At 52.6% G+C, this 14,052-nt stretch overlaps 1 protein-coding gene across 1 annotated transcript in view; it reads right to left on the bottom strand.

Annotated features, from left to right (window-relative positions):
* The window catches only part of SLC6A20 (solute carrier family 6 member 20), a 38,279-nt gene extending 25,156 nt beyond the window's left edge, over positions 1-13,123 (bottom strand). Inside the window, exon 1 of the mRNA XM_072786523.1 lies at positions 12,936-13,123. Within this exon, the coding sequence (XP_072642624.1) occupies positions 12,936-13,056 (121 nt within the window). The 5' untranslated portion in view covers positions 13,057-13,123. The remainder of the gene's footprint in view (positions 1-12,935) is intronic.
* Between the last annotated feature and the right edge of the window lie 929 nt (positions 13,124-14,052).

Genomic DNA, 14,052 nt, shown 5'->3' with positions numbered 1-14,052 from the left:
AGTGGGACAAAGGCTGGCCCTCATGTTTGGTTCTTTCCTTGGGATAGAAATCGCAGAAGTAGGATGGCTGGCACCAAGACCAAGCAGAGATGGAACAGGGCTACCTCCTACCCTGGAGAAACAGGCACCAGCTGTGCGCACGGGACTGCCAGGCCTTTGCATTCCGAGTCTGTGCTCCCTGCCCACACTGGGGCCTACGACAAGCGTCCCCTCTCACTTCTGGACTCTGTTCTGATGACGCCGCCAGGCCCTGCTCCCTTCCTGCCCTGCAGAAACATGTTTTGGCATCACACCAGGTTCCTCTTTGGTAGCAGGGAGTCCAAGAGGCAGGCTGCTGGGGGCTCCCACCCACCACAAACCTAACAACAAAGGTTGTGTTGGCACCACCTGTTCAGAGCAACATTCAAACCCTCAGTGGTTAGAAGAAAAGCTCATTTTCACCCAAGGTGTTAAACAGTAACCACATGAGGCCTGGCAAGGTCTGTGGCAGGATTTTCTCTTTGACAGGGCCTGCCTGATGGCCCACTGCCCATGGGAAGGCTGGAAATCCAAGGTGTGGTGCCCAGGTGGGGGCACGGGGGCTCTCGAGGCCTGCCCATCAGACAGTTCTATCACCCCTCCAACTATCCAAAAACACAATCCGAGTGAATTTGCTCTGCAATTGTTTTCTCCAAAAATGGTGTTAGAACAACTGAACACCCATATACAGAAAAAATGAATCTCAACCCACATCTCACATTTTAAATGCATCCCCCCTCACCCAACAAATATCTCAAATTGGATCACAGACCTATATGCACAACTCAAAACTATAAAACTTCTAGAAGACAGCCCAGGAGAAAAACTTTCTGACTGCAGGCTAGGCAAAGAGTTCTTGGCTACCACATCCAAAGCACTAGCTATGAAAGAAGGTATGGATAAGTCAGATTTTGTTTTTAAATTGTGTTCTATGAAAGACACAATTAGGACAATTAAAAAGGCAAGCAAAAGACTGGGAGAAACATTTGCCAAAGACATATCTGACAAAGGCTTAGTGTCTATATTTATAAAGGACTCTCAAAACTCAACAATGAGAAAACGAAGAACTCATTCAAAAAATGTATGAAAGAGGGGATCCCTGGGTGGCTCAGCGGTTTAGCGCCTGCCTTTGGTCCAGGGTGTGATCCTGGAGACCCGGGATCGAGTCCCACACGGGGCTCCCTGCATGGAGCCTGCTTCTCCCTCTGCCTGTGTCTCTGCCTCTCTCTCTCTCTCTGTGTCTCTCATGAGTAAATAAAATCTTTTAAAAAATGTATGAAAGATTTGAACAGATGTCTCACCAAAGAAAATATATTTCATGGGCAAATTAGCCCATGAAAAGATGCTCAACGTTGCCATTCATTATGAAAATGAGCACATTCTAGCCACACCGAGATGCCACCACACACCTACTGGGACGGCTAAAATAGAAAAATGCTGACAATACCAAGTGTTGGCGAGGATCTAGGGGAGCTCCTGTGCCTCACCTGTGACATGTAAGATGGCGCAGCCACTCTGAAAAGTGGTTTGGCAGTTTCTCATAAAGTTAAGCACACACTTGCTGTGTGATCCAGCAATCGTACGCCTATGTGTTTGCTCTAGAGAAGTGACAACGTTCACACAAAAACCTACATGTGCATGTTTATGGCAGCTCCATTCAGAGTTGTCAGAAACTGGAAACAACTTAATGGCCCTCCACTGGGTGAGTGGACAAATAAATTGTGGTACGTCCATACAGCGAAATGCTACTCAGCCAGTAAAAAGGAACAGACTGCTAATTCATGCAATAGCGCCAGAGGCTCTCAGAAGCATTATGCTAAGTTAAAGATGCTAGATTCAAAAGGTGACATACTGTATGATTCCATTTTTGTAATTTTTTTAAATTAATGATAGACAATAGAGAGAGAGAGAGAGAGAGAGAGAGGCAGAGACACAAGCAGAGGGAGAAGCAGGCTCCATGCCGGGAGCCCGATGCGGGACTCGATCCCGGGACTCCAGGATCATGCCCTGGGCCAAAGGCAAGCGCCAAACCGCCAAGCCACCCGGGGGTCCCCCATTTTTGTAAATTTTTAAATTTAAATCTAATCAATTAACATATAACGTATTATTGGTTTCAGAGGTAGAGGTCAGTGATTTACTAGTCTTATTTCATACTAAGTGCTCATTCCATCACATGCCCTCCTTAATGCCCATCACCCAGTTACCCCACCCCTAACCCCCTCCCCTCCAGTGACCCTCAGTTTGTTTCCTATGATTAAGAGTCTCTTACAGTTTGTCTCCCTCTCTGATTTTGTCTTGTTTTATTTTTCCCTCCCTTCCCCTATGATCCTGCTTTGTTTCTTAAGTTCCACATAAGACTGAGATCATAAAACTGTCTTTCTCTGATTGACGTATTTCCCATAGTATAATACCCTCTAGTTCCATCCACATCATTGCAAATGGTAGGATTTCATTTTTTTTTTTGATGGCTGAGTAGTTTCATTGTATATATATATATATATATATATATATATATACCACATCTTTATCCATTCATTTGTCCGATGGACATGTATGGTTTCATTTATATGACATTCTGTCACCATTTCTATGGAAACAGATCTGTGGTTGCCAGGGGTTGGGAATGGAAGGGCTGACTCTAAGGGGCATGATGGTGGTGGTGGTAACACAACCATACATTTCTTAAGATTCATAGAAGGGGACACCAAAAAAAAGTGTGTTTCTACATATACATATTTCTCAAGAAAAGAAAATTTAGTTTTGTGATCACTCTGAAAACAAGTCCATTAGCCAACCCTCTTCCCACTGGCCTCTCCCCATGTTCCTTTGATATAAAATCTCTGACCCTGTTTTAGCCTGAGGAGACCCCCTCGCCCCTGTCATCAGGAAGAGGAAGACGAAGGCCTTCACTCCCGCGCCTTGTGGGGGCACACAGCGGGGGATTCAATACGGCTGCACAGTCTCTGGAGCCGCTCCTGAGAAGACCTTCCTATTTCCCTACCCATGAATCTGTGCTGGTCCTGGGACCAGCTCTGTCCAACAGGATGTGGGGGGAGAGGATGGCATGGTGGTTCCAGAGCCCCGGCCTCAGGACGCCTTGCAGCCTCACCACCACCTCCTGGAGTGCTCCCTGAGGCTGCTACATCTGGAAGCCGGTCCAGGGGACCTGAGGATGAAAAGCCACATGGAGGAGAACCAAGGGCCCATCCAGCTCAGAGCCAAGTGCCCATGTGTGAGGGCTTCCCTGGCAGATGTCGCCAGGACAGCCAGGCCTGGTGAAGCCCGGAGGGAGAAACGCCCAGGCACCCACAGAGCTGCAGGAAAGAATTCACTGCTTTAGTCACTATTTTTTTCCTTTTTACCTCTCAATACTTCATCACATAGTTCTTAAAAACAAGACATTCTCTTGCATCATCCCAGGGCAATGGGCAGAACCAGGAGAGTGACATGGAAGCAGCACTGCGATTTAAGCCGCAGACCTCACTGCAATTTGACCGACTTGCCCACGCCTGTCGTCCCTCTGGTCTCCCCATCACGAGCAGTGTCTCAGGCCACCTCTTGTCGGCCAACTTCAATCGGGGACAGCCTCTCAGGCTCTCTCTGTCTTTTGTGACCTTGACACGTTGGAGAGGACGAGTCAGTTCTTCTATGGAATGTCCCTCGCTTTGGGTTTTGGCAGGAACACCCAAGCCATCTCGGTCTTTGTCCAGAGGCACGTGATGCCGCCTTGCCCCATTCCTGGCCGGGTTAACTTCGCTCACTTGGTCAAGGTGGGGTCTGCTGGGCTTCTCTGCGGGAAGTTACTGTTTGCTCCTGGGAAATGATTATGTGGCTGGATGGGAGACACTCTGAGCCAAAGCAGGCATCCTGTGTCCCAGCATCGGACCTCTGCCCGCTAGATTTAGCGGCCACTGAGGATTCGTGTGGGAAACGACCATCGTTGTGTTGTGTTGGTTGCCAACCGGCCGACGGGTGACTTTATAATCGCATCATTCCTTCTAAGTCCTTAAGCTCTAGAATGGTCGGTGCTGCAGAGATAGGTCACGGAGTGCGGGTGGCGCGGGCCTGTGTGCGACTGCATGACCCTGGGTGAGGGGGGTGTTTCCAGTCACAGGGGACATTTATATTCCGAGCATATAGAGACAGCTCTGAGCCTGGAGAGCTCATACTCACTGCCACCTCCCCAGTGCCCAGCATTACGTCTTGGCCGCAGTCCCCTTGGTGTTGATCTTCTTGTGTCCACTCTACAGCTGCCCCTGCCCCCGAAGGCTGATTGTCAGATTGCATCACTCTCTGTCTCCCCCATCCCCGCCCCCTACACCTGGTCAAAGCCTCTATGGCTCCTCCTTACACTTAGAATAGCACCCACATTCCCTCCCATGGCCTCTGAGGCTCTGAGACCCAGGTCTCCCATTTCCTCTCCAGGCTGGTGGCCTCCCTCATGTCGCCGCAGCTGAGTGGCCCTTCCCGTCGGTCCGGCCTCTGCACACTTGCCCGTGGTGTTCCCTCTGCCTGAATTGCCTTTTCCTTTCTCTCATTTCTCTGCCAAACCTGCCTTCCTCACAGGGGCCTTCTTGGTCTGCCTTGGTGACCACAGCCCCCACACCACAGTGATCCTCCAACTTCTCACCCCGCTGGACCTCCAAGCAGTGACCCATGTGACATTATGCTGCAATTTTAGCTGTCTACTTGGTGTCTGTCTCCCTCACTTAGCATGGATGCTCTTGCTCGCTGGTCTGCTTGGAGCAGAGGTGAGCAGAGAGCAGAGCACAGTGCATATTTGGTGCATGCAGGACAGGATCCTTCATGCTCACTGGACCTTCCACACACATGACTTCCTCCAGGAACCTCTCCGGATCACCAAAGCTGAGTGGTTCTGTCCACCCCAGCTCCCGAGTGCAGAGATACAGTCTGCCTGGCCCACAGCTGAATCTCCAGTTCCTAACACAGGGCCTGATACGAAGTAGGGGCTCAGTGAGTGTTTGCTGAATGACTGCTTGATGCTAAGTGTTCTACGTGGGTGGGCAATTTGTGAAGCTCTTACCAGAGAGAGATGATGGAGAGGTCTGGGAAAGTCCATCACGTTGCTAAAACCAGTGTGTCTTTTAAAATTTCATATCAGCTTCCTTCGAACTCTCGCTTTATTTTGTGGCCGTATCAGGTAAGACGGACCTTGGGCAGGTCTACATTGGCCTGCACCTCCCTCAGAAGGGGTGAGCACTCAGAAGACAGTCTTTGGCCCTAAGATAATGTACCGCTGATCAAGATACAAGGGCCACGCTAAGGCATCGGAACAAATGTCTACCTCCAAAATTGATTTGCTTTGAGAAACAGAAGAAACAGGGAGCAAATTTCTAGCACTTGGTCCCTAAGAGTGAAAAGGATGCTATGTTTATAGAACAGCCTCAGGCAATGAGGAAGAAAGGACAATTTAAGGATAGAAAATATTTTATGAAGATGAAAAAAATATAGCGAATGAATTTAAAGCCAATGGAGGCTATGGGAGCGGGGGTGGAAACACCCTGGGGACGCCTATGTGGCTCAGGGGTTGAGCTTCTGCCTTCCGGCTCAGGGCTTGATTCCAGGGTCCTGGGATGGATTCCTGCATCAGGCTCCCTGCAGGGAGCCTGCTTCTTCCTCTGCCTGTGTCTCTGTCTCTCTCTGTGTCTCTCATGAATAAATAAATAAAAACAAACAAACAAAAAACAAAAAAACACCCTGTAGCTCAGGGGAAGAGGATAAAGTGGAAATGACAGAAGGTGAGGCACGGACAGCAACCCCAAGCACCCATTTCCTGTGTCTCTAGAAAGAACCAAGCGGGAGAGAAGACCGTGGACACAGCAGCTGGAAATACAAATTCTACCTGATGTTTTCCTGGCCGTGTCCTTGAAAGGGCTCGCTAGTCCCACATAAAAATTTTTTAAAAGTCTTGTAAGAAAAATAAAAGGTTTTGTGAACGACGGCAGCAGGGAGCCAAAGCGATGGGCCCTCCGGAGCCCCGGAGGCGCGCAGCTGAGTTTGCCACCTGCAGGATCGGCCCCGTAGAAAACACTGGGGTGGCTCAGCCCCGTCCACAGGTGACCAACCTGGACCTGATGAGCATCAGATGGTGAGAAGGTGGGGCGCAGAGGCACCCTGAGAGGAGGAGGAGGGGCCCCAGGGACAGAGCAGCCTCTCCCAGCGGGGTGGATGCCTGTACCCTCTGGCCAGGGAAGCCCACCCCGGAGGGTTTCACCGTGTCAGGCAGCCCATCGCGCAGCCCCAGAAGCCCATTCACGGGGAAGAGAGGGCTCCTATCTGCAAAAAAGCGCAGATTTCCCAGTAGGAGCGCTGGCTCACCCTCCAGTGGGCCAAGAGCTGGCCTGAGGCATTTGTACTCAGTACAGGACCCGGGGAACACTCTCCACCTGGCCCTGGCCCCGCGCGGCGGGGGATAGACGAGCCCGGGCAACACTGATGAAGATGTGCTTAACACCGAGACGTGCGGCTTGCAAGGTTTGTGAGATTAAGCGCATGTTGGAGAATGGGCACGTTCCTTACGCGCCATCTGTAAACGGAACCTCGAAGAGCGGTGTGAGTTCACAAAGACTGAAATGATTTTGGAAACGACTGTCGCAGGTGCAGTCAAATCAGCAAGACACAAAATCGCATACAAATTATGCCTCTAGGGCGGCCCCGGTGGCGCAGCGGTTTAGCGCCGCCTGCAGCCCGGGGTGTGATCCTGGAGACCCAGGATCGAGTCCCACGTCGGGCTCCCTGCATGGAGCCTGCTTCTCCCTCTGCCTGTGTCTCTGCCTCTCTCACTCTCTCTCTCTCTCTTTCTGTCTCTATGAATAAATAAATAAAATCTTAAAAAAATATATGCCTCTGATTTTGTTAGGTTGCAAAAAAATATAACAGTCATGACTTTTGGGTACTGGACTTTTGGGAATTGGGGGGTGATTTTGTATTTTATTTCTTTGTACATTTCTCAATTTCCCAAATTTCCTACCGTGAACAAATATTATGTACATTTATGACCTCCAACGCGTGCGCACACACACGCGCGCACACACACACACACACGAGTTCGTCATTCTAGAGCACGTTGCTACTTATTCCTCTAACGATCGCAGCCAGTTGCCCTGTTTGCCTCACCCAAAAAATTCACTACAAGAGAAATTCCTCTCTGTATGAAATTCATCTCCACAAATCTCTGTCCTTTGAGACCCACGAAGAGACCAAGCAATCAGATGCAGCCACTTGCAGGGGAAAGTTTGCTCAGGCTTTCAAACTCACACTCTTTCCACTTTCATACCTTTGTCTCTACAAAACCACACAGGGACTTTTTAACCTGATTTTTTTTCTTTTTAGGGTGTGTGTGTGTGTAAGGGGGTACAGACCACAAGTTCCCAGGTGATGCAGAAGCTGCTGGTCTGGGGACCACACTTTGAGAAGCGCTCTGCTATTCCCTGCAGCACCCCATCCTACTGTAACCTGTCTCCTCCTCGTTCACCCCCGCCCATCTTGGCTGTCCCCTAAAAGTTTGTTATTTGGAGTCAACTCCAGTCAACTTTTGGAAACGAAGAACAGAGACACAAGTAAGAAAAATGAAAGTTCCCTTTCACCCTACCTGACACCTTGGTCTAAAACCTGTAGATGCCCATTCCACTGGCCCTGGTCCCTCCTTGCCCGTCCCCTGTGCCAGCAGCATCATCACCAGCTACCCTGGTGAACGGGGTCCTGGCTTCCACCTTGGCACCCTCCCAGTCCCCCACGGCTCTGAAGGCCCTGCTTCTCCGCCTGAAATCCTGGCTCTGCTGTCCAAGTGAAGTTCCATCTTGTCAACCTGTTAGTCAATGACCTTAGGTTTGCATTCATGCTGGACTCTTCCTCATGTCCCCTCCCACCATGGCCCTGGCCCCCACCCCAGATATCCTGGCCACATAGTTTCCAGCCATTCCCTTCAGATGCTCATCCTTCTGTGTCTTTCGCACACACGGCTTCTTCTGCCCGGAATGATTTTGTCCCTAAATCTACCAATGAGCTGAGACTCATCTGTCCAGGCCTAGATGAAATGCCACCACTGCTGGAAGCCTTTCTGGGCTCTTTCAGGCAGTCAGCTCTTCCGCAGAAGGGGTATGTTCATGACGTGGCATCCTCAAGGGTGATGGCCAGCTTTGTCCCTGGACTGCAGCAGATGCTCAATCGATAACTTGTTGAAGGACTGAAATTAAATTCCTAAGAGGTTTTATTGTTGACTGTTTAATTTTCTACACTCCTGCCTCTTTGGAAAAGGATCTAAGATGGAAGTTCTCATCCCCAGTGCACATCAGGATCTCCTGGGGAGCTTTAAAGTTACTACACCATGAGACCAACCCTATCAGGATTTGGGGTGGGGAAATCATGGATGTCAGGGTGTTTCCCAGCTCCTGGGGGATGCTAACATGTGGACAGGGAGGAGGCTTCTCCACTGGCAGGTGGACGCTGTGTCCTGGCAGGGGGCTCTTCCCACCATGGGGGACAGGGATGAGCTGTGTCAGAGTCCACGGTGCTGTGCATGGTAAGTCACGGCTTTAACTTAGAGAGCCGCTTTAAACTTAGGGAGGAGGAGGTGTCCCGGAGAGGGCGAGGAGCATGGGGTATGCCCCACAGAGGGAGGGTGTACATTTGGGAGAAGGGCAGGGGTGGAGGGAGGGCTGCCTGAAAGCCACAGGGGACACTGCGGACACCAGGTGCTCATCTGGGCCACCTCTGGTCACAGTGTGGGGAAGGGCCCTGAGCTGGAGCCAGTTCGGACCTGGGAGGAGGCCTGGGCCTCTGGAGCAGTCACTTCTGTCCTGCCTTTATCAGAACAGGAAACCCTGACACCAGGGGTCTGGGGAAGAGCCTGGCTCTGACATGGAAGTGGCCTGAGCCCCAGTTCCACCTCCAGGAGCCTCCTTTTCTTTCCTGGACTTGTGTCCTACTTCTTAGTGGGGACAACAGGACCAACTGCAGGGGTGCTGGGAGGAGGACGTTGGGTATTTGCAGGAAACACTTCACTGTGTTGCTACTAGGAGCCCAGACATGCTGGTTCCCAGCACTGAGTCTAGAAGCCCAGACTTGGCTTCTAGTCCCTTGGCTCAAGGGACTCACTGAGCACATTTTTCTCACCTACCATCCGGAGTTGACTTTGGAAATTTTATGTGGTCAATGTGCTACAACCTTTGAACTTCATGCTTCCGTCCCACCTAGGAGAACTGCAGAAACACACACGCACATGCACTGTGCACACACGCACACAGTACAGTGAGCAGCTGCAGTGCCATCCACGTGTCCGTCCACGGGGGCACATGGGGCCAGCTCAGACCAGCTCTTGAGGGCTGGCTGTGTGCAGTGTGCACCTCTGCTAGCCCCACGTCCCAGGACCTTACGCTGTCACATCCCAGGACATTCCAGTGTGAAATCGGCCATGGGGGGAGTATGTACAGTGCAAGGATCATCAAATGCTGCCAGTTAGATCTTACTTCTCCCACCAGAAGCCAGCTGCTCAGCGTTTTCCAGCACCTGGCTACCAGGCTCCTAGCAGCTGGTGGCCCGGTGGATGACACAAGAGCAACCCTGACCTTGGTCCAAGGACGTGCAGCATCAGCACCCCTTAGGACCTTGCTAGAAAGGTAGATCCTGCCCCTGCCTCCCCGCAGGTCTCTGAGTCAGAATCTCGGGGATGGGGAGCAGGGGCCTGAGACCTGCAGTTTATCAGGCTCCCCAGAAAGGCTACAGTTGGGGGTGCCATGCTCTGAGCGCCAGAGAGGAGCAGACTGGGCGTCGAGGGGGAGTGAGACATCCAGTCTGAGTGTCATCAAACCAATACAGGCAACTGTCCCCCGATTTCCTCCTCTTCACCAGATATAATAGAGAGAACACTCCGGAGGAAAAGCATCCACACTGCCACCAGCCACGCAACTGTTCCCATTTGTCTGCCTCTCTTCCGTGACTCGAGCATGTTTGTATGAAAAGCAGTTTCTGGTGCTTTTCTTTTCTACAAGGACATTTTCATCCCGAATTTCTTTCAAAAGAGCACCGCCTTAGATGCTGACACGGTCGCCGAGACCTGCTGACCCGTTCAAGAAGAGGTTTTGTGCCCTTTTATGTTTCCTCTAGTGCCGGCGCGCTGCACAGAGCTGGTTGGTACCTGGAACGTAATCTTCAGAATTAACATTCCTCGTGCTGGGCCTGGCCCCGGAGCAGGAAGGACACAAGCGTCCCCAGTCACGGGCCCAGCCCCGTGGAAAGGAGCTCGGACCCTTAATCCGCTTTATTCTGGCAAGTATTTTGGCGCAGCTTGGCTCTGTAGCTTATAAACAAGCCCTTTGTTGGCTGGAGGTGGTGGGTCACGGTGCTGCTTAGAAGGAGGTGACACTTTCCTGATGTGGTTGGTTTACCTCTTGGCTTTAGGTAAAGAATGGGTCTGCAAAGGGCTGGGGTTTCGGGCCACATAAATCACTTATTAAAAGGTAACACGACCCGACAGGGGAAGACCCTTGGGAAGACCGCCAGCATCCCCACCTCGCGTACCCCGTGCTTTTCCTAACAGAGGTTGCTCAGCTGTCCAACAAATATTCGTTGGCGCCTCCTCTGACCCCACCAGTGGGGCTGGGGGCTGGCAGAGAAAGGAGGCCTCCAGGCCACCGACAGCTTCCCGGGTGGACGAAATGGCTCATGCAGAGAGTAGAGGCAGAGAGTAGGCATTTGCGGACAGAGAACTGTCCAGAACAGTTGGTGGGGCTGAAAGATGAGTGGCGGGAAATGGAGTGGAAAGAGGAGCAGATGTTGGGTGATGAAGTCCTTACTGTGCCAGGAGAAGCTGTGGGGTCCTTATTCTGTAGACACTTATGCTTAAGAAGGTGCCACCCGCACAGCTTATATCTGCCCACCCCGGACCCAGCCAGCCTCTCCTCGGTGTCTGCCCATCTGTCAGCCATCACCCATCTCTCTCCATCCACCCAGCCGGCCCGAGTATACTCTATACCAGACACAGCTTTTTTTTTTTTTTTTTTTTTTTTTAAGATTTCATCCATTATTTGACAGAGAGAAAGCGAGAGAGCACAAGCAGGGGGAGCTGCAGGCAGAGGGAGAAGGGCGAAGCAGGTTTCCCGCTGAGCAGGGAGCTGGACATGGGGCTCGATCCCAGGACCCTGGGATCATGACCTGAACCAAAGCAGACACTCAACTGACTGAGCCACCCAGGTGCACGACCCCCACCCCCCCGACCCTGCCCCCGGATTTCTTCTTTCCTTTTCTAGGTCTTAAAGGTCGGGCAGTTCCCCTAGTAAACTCCTTACATATATTCTATTTCAGCACTACTCCTACTGACCTGTGTCACCTGCAGACTATTCAGGGGACGGTGTTGTTAGAAACAAGGAAACTGTCACGTGACAGCAAGGCTCACCTGGCCGGGTGGTTGGAAAACATGCAGCCAGGACAAAGGTATCATAGGTAGGTGTGCTGAGCACAGGAGGACGTGGAATCTCATCCTGACCAATGATTCTTTCAAAAGTCAGTTAAGAAGCTGTTACAACACATGGCAAGGCATGCCATGCCCTTCCCATAATTATGATGTATTTCTACCCTTCAAATAAAAAAGGGAATCAGAGAGTTAACCTTTTGTCAGGTTTGGGGTTTTCTTTTTTTGAGCTGGTTGGGGGAAGGCAGGGGAGCAGTAGTTTAGGTTTGGTTCTTCTTAAATGGGTTAAATTGTGTAAATAGTTTGGTCTAACATCTTTTATTGTCCTTTATGGTGAAAAACCATTCCTAAGTATAGATCACACACACACACACTCACACACACGTGTGCACACACAGTCCAAGGCAAAGAAAAATCACCCTGAGATAACCATTATCAACATTTTGGCATATTTTTTTTCTCCTCTTTTTTTGGCATATTTTTGAATTTATTTTGAATTTATTTTATTTATTTATTCATGAGAGACACAGAGAGAGAGAGAGAGGCAGAGACACAGGCAGAGGGAGAAGCAGGCTCCATGTAGGGAGCCATCGTGGGACTCGATCCCAGGACCCCAGGATCACGCCCTGTGCTGAAGGCGGCGCTAAACGGCTGAGCCACCTGGGCTGCCCCAAAACCAATGTTTTAATAGGGAATTTAAAGAACTGGCTCAAGATTCTTTTAACCTGTTTCAAACCGAACTGCTTGGAGCATGTTTCGAATTTGAAAACTGTCGCAGAGGTTTCTGTTGAAGGGGACAATTTCCTGCTCACTTTTTGCAGTTAAATGTCAGGTTTACTCACTAGAAGTCAGACTATTGCCCCATACAGAGAAAACAGTCCGGAGCGCCCTGCTCACAGAGCTGGGGTGCAGGAAGGGGCTCAGCAGCACCTGGGGCAGAGTGGGGGGCTTGCAGAGGGAGTGGGGTGGGGGTTTGCGGAGGGAGAGGGGTGGGGGTTTGCGGAGGGAGTGGGGTGGGGGTTTGCGGAGGGAGAGGGGTGGGGGTTTGCGGAGGGAGAGGGGTGGGGGTTTGCGGAGGGAGAGGGGTGGGGGTTTGCGGAGGGAGTGGGGTGGGGGTTTGCGGAGGGAGTGGGGTGGGGGTTTGCGGAGGGAGTGGGGTGGGGGTTTGCGGAGGGAGAGGGGTGGGGGTTTGCGGAGGGAGAGGGGTGGGGGTTTGCGGAGGGAGAGGGGTGGGGGTTTGCGGAGGGAGTGGGGTGGGGGTTTGCGGAGGGAGAGGGGTAGGGGTTTGCGGAGGGAGTGGGGTGAGGGTTTGCGGAGGGAGAGGGGTGGGGGTTTGCGGAGGGCGTAGGGTAGGGGTTGCAGAGCGCGCAGGAGGGCGCCTTGGGAGAAGCGCGTGTCCGAGCCCGCGGGTCTGCACTCTCGCGCCCCTGGCTCCCGGCTGCCTCAGTTTCCCGGCCCGGCGCGCGCGCCCCCCGCGCGCCGCACTCACCCCCGCCGTACATCTGGCACAGGTAGGGGAAGCGCCACACGTTGCCCAGGCCCACGGCGTACGAGATGCAGGCGAAGACGAACTGCAGCGAGTTGGCCCACAGCGGCCGCGCCTTCTCCATGGCCGCGCGCGCGGGGCTGCTTCGGAGCGCGGCTGCCGGCGCGTCCCGCCCGCTCCGCCTGGGGGTGGCCCCGCGCCCCGGCCGCCGCCGCGCGCTCCCTTTTTAATTGCTAATCTCATTAACGCGCGCCGCGGAGGGGCGAGGCCGGTGAACGGATGACGCCGAGCCCCACCCCGCCCGGCCGCCGCCGCCCGGAAGGCGCCCGGGATTGCGCCCGGGAGGGCGCGGTGCGGGGAGCGCGTCGGAGCCCGCAGGTGCTCCCGGCCACCTGCCCACCGTCCGCTGGGTGCTCCTGGGTGCTGGGCATCGTCTGGGCACGCGCCGGGGGCCACACACACACGTCCCCAACCCTGTGGGACCCGACATTCCCGAGAGGGAACTGCTTACATTGGCCGGGATGAAAAGGTCCCATTTTCAACTACTGTTGACCCACAGAAAGGACATTTCATATTGGCCCATTCTAGTCCTTTATATAAAAGACTGAGACAGGGGATCCCTGGGTGCTCAGCGGTTGAGCGCCTGCCTTTGGCCCAGGGCGCGATCCTGGAGTCCCGGGATCAAGTCCCACGTCGGGCTCCCTGCATAGAGCCTGCTTCTCCCTCTGCCTGCGTCTCTCTCTCTCTCTCTGTGTCTCTTATGAATAAATAAATAAAATCTTTAAAAAAAATAAAAGACTGAGACAGGAGAAAGGCAACTAAGGCAAAGCAAAAGGGTGAGCAGTACCGTGGGGGTAGGCTGGGGTGGTCCTGGAGGACTTCCCGGAGGAGGAGACAGGACGGTTACCCAGAAACTGGAAGGCAGGGAAGGAGGGAGGGAGAGAGGGACTTTGCAGCACCTCCACTGCTGCACACACACACTTCTTGAAGGAAGAGCGATCCGCCAGCCAGGTTGCCCTCCATCTACAGACAGGCCCCACTTGACTAGGTACGTAGCTCGGGGAGTCTGGCTCTGTGGGGCCAGGCAGGGGTCAGGTGTGCGATACTCTACTGCTCGGGC

This window comes from Canis lupus, chromosome 19, assembly GCF_048164855.1.
Source record: "Canis lupus baileyi chromosome 19, mCanLup2.hap1, whole genome shotgun sequence".
Lineage (NCBI taxonomy): Eukaryota > Metazoa > Chordata > Mammalia > Carnivora > Canidae > Canis > Canis lupus.
This window is presented reverse-complemented; position numbering and strand designations above follow the sequence as displayed.